The sequence below is a fragment of the Mauremys mutica genome, chromosome 14 (genome assembly GCF_020497125.1).
Source record: "Mauremys mutica isolate MM-2020 ecotype Southern chromosome 14, ASM2049712v1, whole genome shotgun sequence".
NCBI classification, from domain to species: Eukaryota; Metazoa; Chordata; order Testudines; family Geoemydidae; genus Mauremys; species Mauremys mutica.
In genome coordinates this window covers 40,491,849-40,507,420 of record NC_059085.1, presented here as the reverse complement: position 1 = coordinate 40,507,420, position 15,572 = coordinate 40,491,849, and the positions used below count along the sequence as shown (strand labels likewise).

Below are 15,572 nucleotides of genomic sequence, written 5' to 3'. Positions count from 1 at the left end.
TGTCTTTAAAAACCTTGTCAGATTTATGGCTGTTAGATCAGCCCTGCTCTGCTCTGTCACACTCTCTCTATCCATTAATCACCATAACTTCACACTGATCAAGTCCCGTCACCATAACTTTTGCCACTCTGCCGAGAACAAGAGAGGTAGTTTCCATTATCAACCAGCTAACAATTTCTGTAGTCCCATCCTTTTAAGCCAGAGAGACGTCTACTCTCGCTGAGAGATGTTGTCTGCAAGGTGATACCCAGCATGCTCTTCCAGCCCTCAGCTGCTCCAGGGCAGCACTGGTAAATTCAAGAGAAGAAGTGGAAAGTTTGATGGTGGCAGTGCTTAATTTGTGCCAGGGCTTGGCGGTTCATAGCCCCGGCACCTGTGGGCTTGGCATATGAGAGTAAAAAAAAAAAAAAAATTATTTTTTTTTTGCTTGAGCCCCAGCACCTCTTCCATTACAAATTAAGCACTAGGTGGCCGCATGGAAAGTCTGGGTCTGTTCAGATCTGCAGTGTGCTGTGCACTGCAGAGCCATGGATCATACTCCGCTGTTAGACTCCTTCACTGTATGCTGGGTTAGTCACAGCCCTCCTCCCTGCTCTCCCCTCTTCCCAGCCATGGTGCCTCCGGTTTGAGAAGCGGAAAAGTTGCTGTAATTCAGTGTCCGACTGACACAAGATGTTTTTTTTTTTAAGGTGGAAATTAATCTTTACCAGATTCGAATCCACCGCTCTACGCTAAAGATGAATTTCAGCACCGCCTTGCCAAGCATCCTGGTTGGCTTCATTCATCGGTACGAGTTAGAAGTCAGGGATGTCATTGCTGGCCTTGAACAAAGCGACCCAGGGGAGATATGCATCACAGTTACAGAGCAGAGCGTCTTTGATGGTCGGAAACTGATCGATAAGATTTCCTCCTCAAAATCAAACGTCACACTGGTGATGGATGCGTCTGCTCTGTATTACGTGTCAAGGGCAGGGCAAGAGGAAAATCATACCATGGAGAAACACATCATTCACTGGTGCTATGGGATTACTTTTGGACTTGCTGGGTTAGAGTATAAAGTTGTGGTCTCTGCACCAGAGGCCTCGCCTGGTTCCTGGGTTTCTTGACTATTTGCTGGACACGAATACACACCGGTCTGCAAATGCAACAGTCGGGTATCTGTTCCGCAAGGTGTGTCACCAGTGCACAGCCAACCCCAGCTCAGAGAACCCCTGCAGGAACTTCAATAACCCTGCGCCAGTCAACATCAGTGCTGCAGGTTTAAGCCACCATGAGCCAACCATTTGCCTTGGAGCTCCAGCTACTAACATGTGCCATTTGTGCCTGGACCGCTTAGCCTATCTGGATGTCATCTTCATCATGGATTTGTTCATGCAAAAGCTAGCTAGAGCGATAGAAGAGCTGTCCCAGAATTACCCGCCATCCCAGCCACAGAACAGCTCTGACTGCAATAGAGAACAGGTACCATTTCACACTACAAAACCACCTTCAACAATTGGTTTCTTAGCCACGCCGTGGAGCAGCCCACTGAAAGCGCTGATTCTGAGCCCCATGGCAGCGTCTGATGATGCTTGTTCTAAATATACCCCAGTACAACTAATTTGGCTGTTGGGTCTTTTTTCCCCCTCAGATTTGTGAATGTGGCAAACATGAATGTCCAGCGAATTGTGCCGCTGTGAATGTATTTCAACCAAAATAGTCTCAAAGACGCCACTGGGCTTAAATGGCCAAGCACATGCTTCAATATCATTGATTCTTTACATCCCATAATACTAGAGGGGGCAGCAAACCAGTGTGTTTCCCTCTACTTGTAGTAGCATCTTTGGTACGCACAGACGTGTCTTCTGGCTCTGTTTGGTTTGCGCAGCTGGTGTCTAAGCTGCTCTCGTTTCTGTCTCTCTTTCAGTCGGAGCAGTGTCTCATCGAGAACTATTCCTCCCTCCTGCCCACCAACCCAAACCCCTTTGAGGTCTTCTTCTGGAACGTCACTGACGACGGAGAAGTGAAGCTCCCCCAGCTGGACGTGTACGTGGAGAGAGCAGCCTCCGACAGCTGCGACCCTGTGGCGAGGGCTGGGAGCCTGCGGGACGGGGGAGCCATCCAGGTGAGTGAGGCCGCTCTCACACCTGTGGCAATAAAGGCCATTGCTTGAGCCTTTCGTAGGAGGATCTCAGTGTTCCTCACGAAGAGAGGGTCAGGGTCCCCAGCAACCTTTCACAGACAGGGACACTTACGGCCTAGAGAGTTTCAAGTGACTTCACCAAAGTGACAGTGCCTGTGATGGAACCCGTCCGTCCTGACTCCGCATCCCATCCCCTAGCCACTGCCTCCCTCCCTTCCTGCTCCCTCCACGCAGAGAGCAAACACAGGAGGTAGGAGACCTGCACTAGATCCAGAGACTGGAACTGGGCCTTCTCCTGGGAGGTCCCACTCAGACAGCGGGAGTGAGGGGAAGGAGGAACCTTGTAGGAGCCAGGCAGGCAGGTGTGGGAAATTGTCTGACTCAGATGGGCAGCATCCAGTGGCTGGGTATATAGCCCTGTGAGGGGGCCTGGGCAGAGAGAGGGCTGGAGCCCGGAGTCAAAGCCGTGTTACCTGGAGAGCAACAAGGCTGGGTCCGGAGCAGGAGCTGGACTGGGGCAGGGCAGGGCAGGGAACAAGCATACACAGATGGTCTCAGCTGGGGGCAAATGCTTTGAACAGCGGCCAAACTGCTGCTGCTGGGCTTAAGAGCCAGTTTGCTGCCTCTTCTTGCCAATCAGGCAGCCTGCTACAGGCCGGCTCCGCTCGTCTGGTTACCCAGAGACTAGCTCTGCCACACACCCTGATTCCTGATGCCAACCCATCTCTGGCAGTTGCTTCTGAGTGAAACCACCTGTCCCACCTCTCCCTTGGATGGGCTACGGGGTAACTGTCCCCCAGAAGGGCTGGTGGGTTTGGGTGTGCAATTCCTGATACCACCGATGCAAATCCTCCTGCATCAAGGCAGCAATAAACTCCCCACAGGCTCTTAGGCCTCTCTGTTGTTTCCCAGTAGCCTTTGCCCACAACCCTGTCTGTGTTTGACCTGCAGATCCTGCCCTCTCACTGCTCCTGAGGCTGTGGCCAAGGGGAGATGCAAAAGCTGCACCCGGATTTGCCTCAGCACTGCTGTTATGCATGTGAAGTTTGCAGCCCTGGGACATACAGCAACGGGTCAGGTGAGTTTATTTTGCTGGCCCCGTGGGCACCCACCTGAGCTGAGGAGCGACCTAGAGCCCTGCCGGGTGCCGAGAAGCTGGCTAGCTTGTGAAAGGGCTGGGTAATTCTACAGCTGTTCTGAACGCTGGCAGACACAGACAATCAGATCTCATGCTCCAGGGTGCAAGTTGATCCTCTCTGGGGGTCTGGAAGGTGGCTTTTCGCCCATTGCACTGCACAATTGTCTTGGTGCACCTGAGACGAATGGGAGTTGCTGGGGACTCAGCAGTTTTCAGTAGCTCAGGCCACTGATCTAGATGTTTAAATATGGACGTCAAGACTTTTAAAACTAGGAGGCTCTTTGAGCCTTTGTTCTAGGGCTACCCCGCCAGGGTGCAGAGAAAATTCCTTCTAGCTGGAAGGATGATGGGGCATAGGACTCCCAGGGAGCGAGCATAAGTGGCAGTAATTGTAATAATGAACTGGAAGAGTCCTGTACGTAGTGCATGGAAAACATGACTCCTCAACAGCTTGTCATTTTGCATTCCAGCCTTGGAGAGCGGCTGGTCTTGTCCCCAGGGTGAGTGGTCTCACGGGGGCCAGGTCTCCTCTGGAAGAAGGCCGTGGTATACCTGTTCTGGTCCGAGCCCACCAGCGTCGTGCTGATCATGCTAACGCTAGTGGGGATGGCCCTCTGTCACGGCATTGTATGAAGCACATAGACACCCCTACTGGCAAAGCTGCCGGGGGGGGAGAGGGGATATTTTACTGCCACATGGCCAGCCTGTTGGGCTCCTTTGCCAGCGCGTTCCTCTTTGTTGGGGAGCCAACAGATTGGAAGTGCAAACTTCACCGGCCGGCCTTCGGGGTGAGCTTCACGCTCTGCCTTGCCAGCATCCTGGCCAAATGCGTCCGGATTCTGGCTGCCTTCGCCACTCCCATGGGAAGACCGACAAAGCTGCAGACCAGCCTTTATCTGATTGTTCTTGGCATCCTCCCCGCTCTGCAGTGCATCATCTGCTTTCTGTGGCTCCCCCTTGACCCTCCTGGGCTCAGGTGTTCGTACCCCAGGAAGGCAAACTACCTGATCATTGAGTGCTTCAATGAAACAGGCATCGGCTTCTCCTTCAGCATCAGGATCTCTGTGCCCTGGCCGCCTGCTGCCTCACAGCTGCCATAAGAACCCACTCCCTGCCTAAGATTTTCAGCGACTCCCAGGGCATCTCCTTAATGATGGTGACTTGCTTTGCTGTCTGGCTCTCCGTGATGCCAGCTCTGGAGTCGGGAAAGGAGCGAATAGTTGATATGGTGGCTGTGGTGTCTATCCTGCTGTCTTCCTACAGCAGCCTGGCCTTTCTGTTTTTCCAGAGATGCTACGTTACGTTATTCAGACCCCATCACAATGCTACGGAGTGGATCAAGAAAACCACGAACGCGTACTGCCAAAAGGTTGCTAGCAAAGCCAATCTGAGCATCCAGCTGGAGCCCAGCACCGCCACCATGGACATGGCCACCTAAGCGGGGGGTGGAACGAATGTGGGGATGCTGGGGGTTAGTCGCTCAAATTGTTTGTAATTCTGCTTTTTGCTGCGTAAAGGCCTCTGCAGGGCTGGGCTCAGGCAAAGCCTGGTCCCAACCAAACACATCCATCGAGCCCCAAAGCAAGGGGCCGGGGAGAGGAAAACCGGCTTACAAATTTTGGAGCCCCCTATGGAGAACTTTGGAGCCAACCCCTTCAGAGCTTGTCCCGCAGACCAGCCCCTCACTTGCCCTTGCCTTTAAATCTACCCTCGCTGTCTGGGCTCAGGCTGGAGCTCCAGGCTCTGTGACTTGCTGATGCAAGTTTCTTCTCGCTGCATAGACAGACAGACCTTGTGTGACTTTGGGCAAATCACTGTGTCTCTCGGTGCCTCAGTTTCCCATCTGTATTTCCTTTCTCTCACGTTTGTCTGTCTTACCTGGTTAGACTGTCAGCGTGCCGAGGCAGGGATTGTTGGCTCTCACAGTGTACAGCACCTAGCGCAGTGGGGGTCCTTCCTGGATTGGAGACCATGAGTGGTGGTGATGCAAATAATAACAAATCCACCAATGTTCAGGGCTGTTTGTGTCCACGGGGTTGATTCAGTGCCATGGCTACTGAAAATAGTTGAAGGTTGGGGGTGAGCGGTTTCACAGATCCACAGGATCTGTGACACACACACACACACACACACACACACACACACACACACACACACACACACACACACACACACACACACACACACACACACACACACACACACACACACACACACACACACACACACACACACACACACACCCCAACCAGCTTGTAAACAGTCTCTTGGATTTCAGGGTAGGCCCCGCAGCCTCACCCCCTCCTAGGCTGAGCTCTTGAGCTCCAACGCTCCTGCTTCACACCCTGAGCTCTGTTCAGCATGTCCGGCTGGAACAGACTCCTGGCAGAGACTTGCCCACTCTTCAGGGACTAATGTACCCAGCCAGAGTTTGCAGTTCCCCCAAACAGCCTTTTCAAAACAGAGTAGGGTTTATTAGTCAAGTGGAACACAGCACTCCCGGTCGGGTAGCCTGTGCTCTGGACTACACTTCCTTTCTTTAGAGTGTTTGAGAAATTCTGCTTATACTGAGGTTTGGGGTGGGGACGGGAGTGACTCTGTAGGCCTCCAGTGACCCCCGGCAGCAACGTCCGAGAGTTAGCGGCATCACCTTTATTTCACTGATAGTCTTTTTGTCAGTGTCCTGTTGGCAAAATAGTCGCTCAGCACAAAGATGTCAGTAAATATTGAACTGCAAAACCAGTATCTACAGCACTACCTTGCTGCTGGCCAATGTCCTGGCAGAGGCCAGGATAGTGGAGCTGCTCTTTTAATCAGCTCGTTGGTGCAGCAGTCCTATATTCATAGGTTTGTAGCCCCACCACGTGTCTGCTGAAGGGATTGCATGTCTGTGTACTTAAGTTCCAGCGTTGGGCAAATGCAGGAGGACCCCATCAAATGTGCCTCATTTGATTCAGCAGTGACAACACTGAATTAAATGGGCCAGCTATCCATCTGGCACCATGCCACTGGCTTCATTCAGAGTTATGGCAGGGATGGATTTGGCCCAGCATCTGGTAAAGAGAGAGGCTTCGGGACCCTTATATACTAAATTGGCCATAAGCCTACCTTCAGTCAGTGAGGCTGAGAGAGTCTAGCTGAAAACCAAGGGAGGTTTCAAGGGAAAGAATCTTGACAGGCAGATATGGTCTCAACCTCTCTAGATTGCAAATGTTTCATATTTAAGAGTCTCGTGGAGGATGTATTAATACAGTAAATGCTATTGCTTCATGAAATAGATGAGTAAAAGTGGAGTACATCTGAACAAGTCTGAATCAGTGAGTTTATTCCTGATCCTTCACTGTCTCTTGGTAACACTCTGCATTTCTCTTTCTTTGTCTGGCCTTCTCTCTGCATTATTGTCCTGTTTCCCTATTCTTTAAGATCCACTTCCACTACTGTCGCCTGCCTCTCCATTCATGCTTTGATACACATAGAGCAGAATATGTACTCTCCTTCAGAACTGACCTGAGTCTTAGATGAATAAAAACAAGAAAGAACGAAAGTAAAGTCTCCAGGAGAGAGTACAGTGTGTGTGTACCTCCGCTGTAACAAGCTGCTGAAGCTGTGAGAACAAACTGGCTGCTGTCTCTGCAGACTGGCAGGCTTCTTAAAGAGGCAACCATCCCATTCTCAAGCTGAATACCCCATATCCTTCTCACCCCCAACTTTCTCTGACTTCCCCCACTACCTCTAAGAGTCGTATTCCAGCTCAAACATTCCTTCCTACAGAGAGGAATCATAAACATAAACCCCCTACCTGTGAAGTAACTGAGTGGTTAAAGCCAGAGAACAGACCATTTATAGAGGAGATATTCTTCTCCTCTCCATTACAAGCAAATGCAAGATTCGAAGGAAGAGGCAAGGCAGATGCAGATTTTACATTTGCCATTTTACTAAACCAATTTCCTGTGTTTAAAAAAAAAACACAAAAAAACTACCCCTCCCTGTTAGGATCCTTACAATAGCAGTCAGCTGTTGCATTGTGTATCTGTCCCAGGCACCTAGTGCCAGGGAGTTGTGCTACTTGCATGCCTGTTTAACTGTGCAAGTTGCACTGCCACTGTTTGCTCCCCTCCCTGGCCCAAAGATCTGATTGTCCTTGAGTTGGTAGTTCCAGCTCTCAGCCGCCCGTCCCCAAGTCTGCACTCACTGAAGAGGGAAGTCTCAGCCGTGTTTCCAGTTACCCCAGACACATGCTGAATGAAGCAGGTTTTCTGTTGTGTAACACAAGCGGCCAGTGCTGGTAACCATGGATGCTGTTATCGACACATACAGGCAGCAAGAGGCAAAGGGCTTTGGAAGGAAGCACAGCAGACGTCCGCTGGAGCTCAGTAAAAATGTCTCGCTTTTTAGCGGGCTACTCTTTGCTCTCTGCCTGGCTGCTTTACCCTCTTTGCTGCTGTGCCCAAACAGAGAGCAGCACCACCCCACCAGGGAACTGTGGCCCCAGCCAGTTCCTGGACACCCAGGTGTTTCAGTGCAGCCCGTGTGGGAAGCCCCTGGTGAAAAGCCCTGCAGGTGAGTGGGAGCTGGCTATGCCGAATGCTTGAAAACTGATTGATTTTAAGAGTGGCCCTGAGCCAAACACCCCAGAACTTTGGAGCTGAATTTTGCAGCTGGCCCACAGCTCTGTAATGGGCCAAACCTCTGACCGGGCAGGGTGTTTTGAAACCTAGATCCAAAAGTAGTGACTTGAGCCTGTCTGCTTTAAAAGACACATGCACAATGGAAAGCCTGTCTGCGTCCCTGGCTATGCATTTCTGCCATGCATTAGTGCAGGAGCTTCAATCGCCGAGGAAATGAAGCCAGCCCAGCCCAGGGCTCCTTAGTCTCTTCTGGCTAATGCTGGTCAGTCTGTATTGACTCTGCCAGCTGGAGGCTGCATGCTGGAGTGGCGTGAAATCACTGGCAGAGTTCCCCACAGCTCCAGTGACTCCCCATACTTGCTCTGGCTATGTGTGGCCTACCACAGTGAAGACCTGAGCAGGGTCAGGCTCCAACTTTGGATGCTTTAGACAACTTTGGGTGTTCCCAGAGCTGATCACGTGGTAACCTGGCAACTCCAGCTCCTGCCTTCTCCTGCTCCAGCTGCTGATGCTCCTCTGTTTTCCAGGCCTGCGATGTGTCTGTGCTGACAGCCGGAACGTGACAGGCCAGGCGGCGGAGTGCAATGCTTGTGTAGGTGCAAATCGGGATTCTAACCTACCCTTCTCACTGTCTTGGTTTCCTATGCTGCAATCAGAGATGTGCAGTACATGTAGATGACATATTGGCTCTAGCTAGCTCCAGTAACAATTGCAGTGACGCCATGGCAGCTGGAGTCAGCACTGGCTGTGGGGCTGTTAGGCCTGAATAAAGATGTAGCACAAAAACCAGTTATGTCAATCTGACTGAAGTCAGCATGTTTCATAAAGCCCTGGGAAAAAGTGAGATACGAAAGGGAGGTGCATTCCTAAAGTTACCAGCTGCGTTAACTCCTGTCTTCCAGTGTCTGGTGCTTGGCAACTATGCTGATAAGAAAGTTGCTGGGGCATCACAACTTGCTTACATTATAAAGAAAGACAGATGTGCTTTGTTATTAGGGTTTGTTACTAACCAAAGGGGGGTGGGATATGGGTTGTGTGAAGTGAATAATTTATGACGTAATAAAACTGTCTATATAAGCTAATACTAAGCTGTAAAGGGGGGGCTGGTTCTCTTCGGATACGAGCAGTTCTTTACTGACACGTGCACTTGTCAATAAAGAGCTTTTGTTTTGGACCTTGCTGGTGTTGTCTGTAACTCTGCGGTCAGACAACGAACTTCGCTGTTGGGGTTCGAGTCCCCGACAGGGCCCCACCCAGAAACTCGGGTAGGTGCTCCAGTGGCTACCCCCTGCTGCCCCTGTGCTGCTGCTGCTTCTCCGCTATTGTTATTCGATCGAGCTAGACCAGGGGTGGGCAAATTTTTTTGGCCTGAGAGCCACATCGGGGTTCCAAAACTGTAGGGAAGGCTGGGTAGGGAAGGCTGTGCCTCCCCAAACAGCCTGGCCCCTGCCCCTTATCTGCCCCCTCCCACTTCCTGTCCCCTGACTGCCCCCCTCAGAACCTCCGACCCATCCAACCCCCCCTGCTCCTTGTCCCCTGACCGCCCCCTCCCAGGGCCCCACGCCTATCCAACCCCCCCCCGTCCCCTGACCGCCCTGACCCCATCCACACACCCCCGCCCCCTGACAGGCCCCCCGGGACTCCCACGCCTATCCAACCCCCCTGTCCCCTGACCGCCCCCCGGGACTCCCTGCCCCTTATCCAACCCCCCTGTCCCCTGACCACCCCCCGGGACTCCCTGCCCCTTATCCAACCCCCCCGCTTCTCACCCCCTTACCATGCCGCTCAGAGCAGCAGGACTAGCAGCTGTGCCACCCGGCCGGAGCCAGCCATGCTGCCGCGCTCCCCAGCAGGAGCTCGCAGCCCCCCTCCCCACCCAGAGCGCTGGCGGCACAGCAAGCTGAGGCTGTGGGGCAGGGGGGACAGCAGGGGAGGGGCCGGGGGCTAGGCTCTCTGGCCAGGAGCTCAAGGGCCAGGCAGGACTGTCCAGCCCACGGGCCGTAGTTTGACCACCTCTGAGCTAGACCAAAGCTGGCTTGTGCATGCTACCAAAGATGTCACAGCTCTGACTGCCGTGTAGACAGGCCCTCAGTGTTACCAAGACCCTTCTGCAGCCAGAATGTTCTCTTCCATGCAGAGTTCCCGGCAGCCTGCCTCGCTCTGGGAGGCCACCTTCCTTGATAGCAGTTTTCTGGCTTGTAATGTAAGTAATGTTGCTGCTACCCTCTTGGGCTGTTTCCTCTCCCTTTAGAGAGGAAGGATGGTCTAGTGGTTAGGGAGCTAGCGTGGGACTCAGGAGACCGGGGCTTCAGTTCCCTCCTTTGCCACAGGCTTCCTGTCTGATTTTGGGCAAATAACTTAGTTGCTCTGTGCCTTATTTTGCCCCCTGTAAAATGGGAATAACAGCCCTGCCTCACAGTGTGTTCGGAGGGTAAATGTTGTGAGCACTCACATACTACAGGGACAGGCTATAGTGTTTGAGACAGTGTTTGTAGAGAGGGTGCTATTGCCCACGCTCTCTTTTGCATGTAGGAAGTCTGCATGCAGAGGGGGCGGGCTGGGATGGAAGGGATCCAAGAGGGAGGCGCTCAGACGGGCAGGTGCACTCTGCTTTCTCCCACGGAGATTTTCTTTTTTGTCTGTCTTTCCTTGTGCACATTGGAAAACATAATCCCAACTATACGTATAAAATGGTGGGGTCTAAATGAGCTGTTACCACTCAAGAAAGAGATCTCGGAGTCACTGCGGATAGTTCTCTGAAAACATCCACTCAATGTGCAGCAGCAGGCAAAAAAGCAACCAGAATGTTGGGCATCGTTAGGAAAGGGATAGATAATAAGACAGAAAATATCATGTTGCCTCTATATAAATCCAGAGTACACCCACACTGTCAATACTGCGTGCAGATGTGGTCACCCTATCTTAAAAAAGATATACTGGAATTGGAAAAAGTTCAGAAAAGGGCAACAAAAATGATTAGGGGTATGGAATGGCTTCCGTATGAGGAGAGATTAATAAGACTGGGACTTTTCAGCTTGGAAAAGAGACGACTAAGGGGGGTATGATAGAGATGTATAAAATCATGACTGGTGTGGAGAAAGTAAATAAGTGTTGTTTACTTCTTCTCATAACACAAGAACTAGGGGTCACCAAATGAAATTAATAGGCAACAGGTTTAAAACAAACAAAAGGGAGTATTTCTTCACATAATGCACAGTCAACCTGTGGAACTCTTTGCCAGAGGATGTTGTGAAAGCCAAGACAATAACAAGGTTTAAAAAAAGAACTAGATAAGTTCATGGAGTCCATCAATGGCTATTAGCCAGGATGGGCAGGGATGGCGTCCCTAGCCTCTGTTTGCCAGAAGCTGGGAATGGGCGACAGGGGATGGATCACTTAATGATTCCCTGTTCTGTTCATTCCCTCTGGGGCACCTGGCATTGGCCACTGTCGGCAGACAGGCTACTGGGCTAGATGGACCTTTGGTCTGACCCAGTATGGCCGTTCTTATGTTGTTAATTTAAAAGCAAAGCCACCTAGACTGAAACTGCAGGTTAAGGCCTTGTCTCCACACAAGACTTATATTGCTTGAGCTCTATGGGTGTAAACAGGGCCGGCTCCAGACCCCAGCGCGCCAAGCAGGCGCGTGGGGCGGCCCTTTCCCGGGGGGGCGGCATTTGGCTCCGGCGGACCTTCCGCAGGCATGCCTGCGGGAGGTCCACCGGAGCCCGGGACGAGCGGACCTGCCGCAGGCATGACTGCGGCGGGTCCCCTCTTCCCGCGGCTCCGGTTGAGCTCCCGCAGGCATGCCTGCGGCAGCTCAAGCGGAGCCGTGGGACCAGGGAAGGGTGGCGCAGCACGCCGCGCTGCTTGGGGCGGCCTAATTTATAGAGCCGCCCCTGGGTGTAAAGGTGCCCAGGCTGGTGTAGCTATTCCTGTAGGGGAAGGGGAATACGCTGTAACTGTGCCCGCGCTAGGGATTGTACGGGGATAACTCACACATTGTTCTCTTGCACCGACCCTGCCTTATTTGCGCTCTCCCTAGAACTCTTGCAACCTGACTGCCTGCGAGCTCCTGACCAACGCGGTCGTTCTGAACGCCTTCTCCTTGGAAACCCGGGCCTACGACCTGTATGCAAAGGCTAAGTGAGTCCCATTGTGCCTGCAGAACTGGGTGACAAGCTGCTACTGCTGGAAGTGAATTGAGTGCCAGGCTGACGGCACTGGAGGCCGAAGCTGTCTGGCTACAGCAGGAGAGCAGCAAAATCATGGCTTGATCATGCAGAGAATATGCAAGAGCATCCTTACCTAGCGTGATCCTGGAATAAATTGATCCTTGTGCCATCCATGCATGGGATTTTTGTTTTGGCCAAAATGGGCAATGGAAGCTCCTCTCCTATTACATTACTCTCCCTTGCTCCCGTTAACCTAGACCTTAACCTAGAAGGTCCCACCACTCAGGTAGAAGAGGTAGTTCAGTCTTCATGGCTTTTTCAGCAGGTGTCTCTGCTGAGGACACCAGCAAAATTGACAATGAGGTGTCCACATCATCACTGGCACTATGGCCTTGCATGTGGGTGCGAGGGGAATAAGATCAGTTCACTCACCGAACAGCCATCAGAAGGTAACAAATCTTGGTCTCTCCTGGCATCATCTAGATGCAAAATGGTGGCATAGAGGTGAATGTTTGGACAAAGCCTGAGTGAAAGTCCTGTAGGGGACAATCCTATATTGGCAGGGAGATGGACAGGATGGGACCCAATAGTCTTAATAGAGCTTTGCTCCAGGTCATTTAAAAACCAGCAGACTCCTGATTATCCAGACTGCTTGGGAGACACCAAGGATGTTTAGATTATCACTGTTTATATTTATGTATTTATTTCTTTCATGGAGAAATGTGATTTGATTTTCTTTTCAGAAGCCAGAACCTTCCGAAGCTGTTTTATAGCAACACAGGGCTGCCTCCGCTCTCCTTTGGGAAGAACTCCAAGGTAAATCACGGCTGTCGCACAGACAGGTGTATGAATTAAGACAAGAAATAATACATGTTCTTTATTAACCCCAGTCCTGTTCCTGCCATCTCTCGAGCACCTCCCTGTCTTCACTTTCAACCTAAACTGCTGTGCGTGGGGCATTGTACCCTTTACTGGTCTTGTTTGGTGTCCACGCAGAGTCCTGGACAGCTCAAGTTGCCTCTCTTTGTAGGAGACTCTGCTTCTCTAAACGTATCTTACTGAACAAGCTGAACTGGGAGCTCAGAATAAGCTCCTTGTTAAACCTTCACTCAGCTAAAATAACGGGTGTTCTAAATGAAACCTGCTTGAACTTGGCTATGGAAAAACCTTAGACCTGCCAAGCTCTTCTGCAAAGTTTTGTACTTGATGATTGTACTTCATCTTCCCCACTCTGACCAGATCAATTTTAAGCTTGTAAAGTACGATGCCCGAGGAAACTTCTTAGGCTGGGAGGACGTGACGGGTGGCACTTTGCAGGTGAGTTAATTTCATTTTCTCCTTGCTGTGGTATGTAACCAGTGCTGGGATTCAGTTGCTAGAACTAGGGGCTGGAGGGGCGACTTTACTTGAGTCTGATCCGCCAACATTAGCGGAACCGTGGCCCCCTCTTGAACCACTGGGTCTCCGCAACCACGTAATAATTCCTGCTGGGGCATGAGCATGGACACAGTGAGAACAAGGTGGCTGAAGAATCATGAACAAAAGCGGATGATAAAAATCAGCATATCAAGTTGAGGGCGGGGGGGTTCCAGGGGTATCCCAAGGGCTGGTGTTAGGGGCCCTTGGGATTATTCAACAGTTTCATTAAAGACCTAGAAGAGGGAGTTACCGGCACAATAATGAAAACTGCAGGTCATGTTAAATTAGGAGGAACTAAAATCAGGATAGAGACGTAATCCAAAGGGGCCTGGAGAGATTAGGAGCATGGTACAGATATTTAATGGGAGGGACAAACCCAGAAAGCAGGGATGTAGCAGTAGGGCTGACAGTGGGCAGTAAATTAGACAGGAGTTCCCAGTGTGGTAAGGGGGAGGGCCAGCAGAGCTTTACGGGGCTGCACAGGCAGAGGCTGCGCACCAAAGACCAGAGGGGGAACGGGCTGTCTTCATACAGCCCTGTGGAGATAATTACCAGTTACTGATGGTAAATTGGAGAAGCCACAAAAATAATCCGGGGGCTGGAAAGTCTAACGGCTGAGTGCAGATCACAAGTATCAAGTACGTCCAGTGGCGAAGGGGCACGTAAGTGCAAACGTGGGAATGGTGTCTCACTAATGGGGGGTTAGTTAGGCTGGGACAATGGAGTTTAGTTAGAAGAGAATTGAAGTTGCACTAGAGAGGAAGGATAGTCGGGTGGGTGGAGCATTAACCTAGGACTTGGGAGACCTGGGTTCAGGTGTCTCCTCTGTCATAGACTGCGGGTGCTGTCTTCTTTCTGTCTCAGTTCCCACCTGTGCAATGGGGATTACTGCCCTCCTCCCAAGGAGGAGTTGTGGGGCTGAATTCAGCGAAAGGATTGTGAGGTGCCCGGGCGCGACAGGAATAGGAGCTACGTAAGATAGCTATCGAAGGGGTAATGGGCTGAAAGGGGGAGCTGACCATCTCAGAGCACCGCTCGTGGCAATCTCACAAGGGAAGTGGTGGAAGCGCAGTTGCCTGGGACCTTTAAACTAGATGGGATAAAGCAGTAGAAAATCAACAGCCGGGAACAATCCTGCATTGGCCGGAAGATGTGGGGAAGGCTCCGGGTATAACTTACATGGCTGTTTAAGAGGTGGTGTGCAGAGTGATCAGTGTAAATGGGAGCAAATTGGGTGTCCGCACTGAGGGGGTAATAGAGGCCAGAGCGAGGGGAGAAAGTGAACCTCCCACTGAAATGTGTGTCACATCCCCACCTTCCCCTCTTTCTGCTTCGGGGAGGCTCCACCCCCACCGCTGATCGCCCTATGGCATGCAGGCTCTGGCGCAGGGTGTAGTCTGAGGCCGTCTCCTCAGCTGGTGACCAGGGCCACCCGGGGGGGGTGGGGGGGGAAGTGGGGCAATTTGCCCCGGGTCCCGCAGGGGCCCTCACGAGAGTTTTCAGGGGCCCCCATGAGAGTTTTCGGTGGGTCTTCGGCAGCAGGGCCTTCACCAAACACACCCGGATCGAGTGAAGGACCCGCTGCCAAAGACCCGGAGCTTCTTCCGCTCTGGGTCTTCGGTGGCAGGTCCTTCACTCGCTCCGGGACCCACCGCCGAAGTGACCTGGAGCAGAAGGAGGCGCCGCCGCCAAAGACCCCAGGCCCCCTGAATCCTCCAGCACCGAGCCTACACACGGCCGGTGGTCTCATAGCAACGGCCCCAGGAGCACAGAGGTGTCCCAGGAAGCAGGATTGGGAATCTGGTGCATGTTACCACCGTCTGGTCCCAGTGCCTTTCCTTGTCCCCTGCAGCTCTGTGCAGACCGTCAGAGTGTACTCGATGCTGCCTACTCCTTTGGGACATCCTACGAACAGTCTGTAAGTTACAGTTGCGTCTTCCTTGCCATTCCCCCGCCCCCCTTCTCCTGTGCTGAACGAGCACTAAACGGGGGCTGGGCTGGTTGTTTGCTGCAGTAGTTGCATGGAGGCATTGCAGTGAAACTCCATGATAAGCCACTGGGTTCCCAGAGCTAGTGATTTATTTTCCTCC

General features: G+C 52.0%; 1 protein-coding gene across 2 annotated transcripts in view; it reads left to right on the top strand.

Annotated features, from left to right (window-relative positions):
* The first annotated feature begins 697 nt into the window (after nucleotides 1-697).
* Nucleotides 698-15,572, top strand: part of LOC123349621 (meckelin-like) — a 35,110-nt gene continuing 20,235 nt past the window's right edge. Inside the window, exons 1-9 of one of the 2 annotated variants that reach the window (XM_044987826.1) lie at nucleotides 698-1,461; nucleotides 1,907-2,104; nucleotides 3,074-3,200; nucleotides 8,416-8,480; nucleotides 10,026-10,091; nucleotides 11,934-12,034; nucleotides 12,807-12,879; nucleotides 13,303-13,380; nucleotides 15,335-15,400. In XM_044987826.1, coding sequence (XP_044843761.1) covers nucleotides 3,116-3,200; nucleotides 8,416-8,480; nucleotides 10,026-10,091; nucleotides 11,934-12,034; nucleotides 12,807-12,879; nucleotides 13,303-13,380; nucleotides 15,335-15,400 — 534 coding nt within the window. In that variant the 5' untranslated portion in view covers nucleotides 698-1,461; nucleotides 1,907-2,104; nucleotides 3,074-3,115. Of the gene's footprint in view, nucleotides 1,462-1,906; nucleotides 2,105-3,073; nucleotides 3,201-7,590; nucleotides 7,821-8,415; nucleotides 8,481-10,025; nucleotides 10,092-11,933; nucleotides 12,035-12,806; nucleotides 12,880-13,302; nucleotides 13,381-15,334; nucleotides 15,401-15,572 lie in introns of those variants that run through there. The other variant, XM_044987825.1, reaches the window with a different exon arrangement.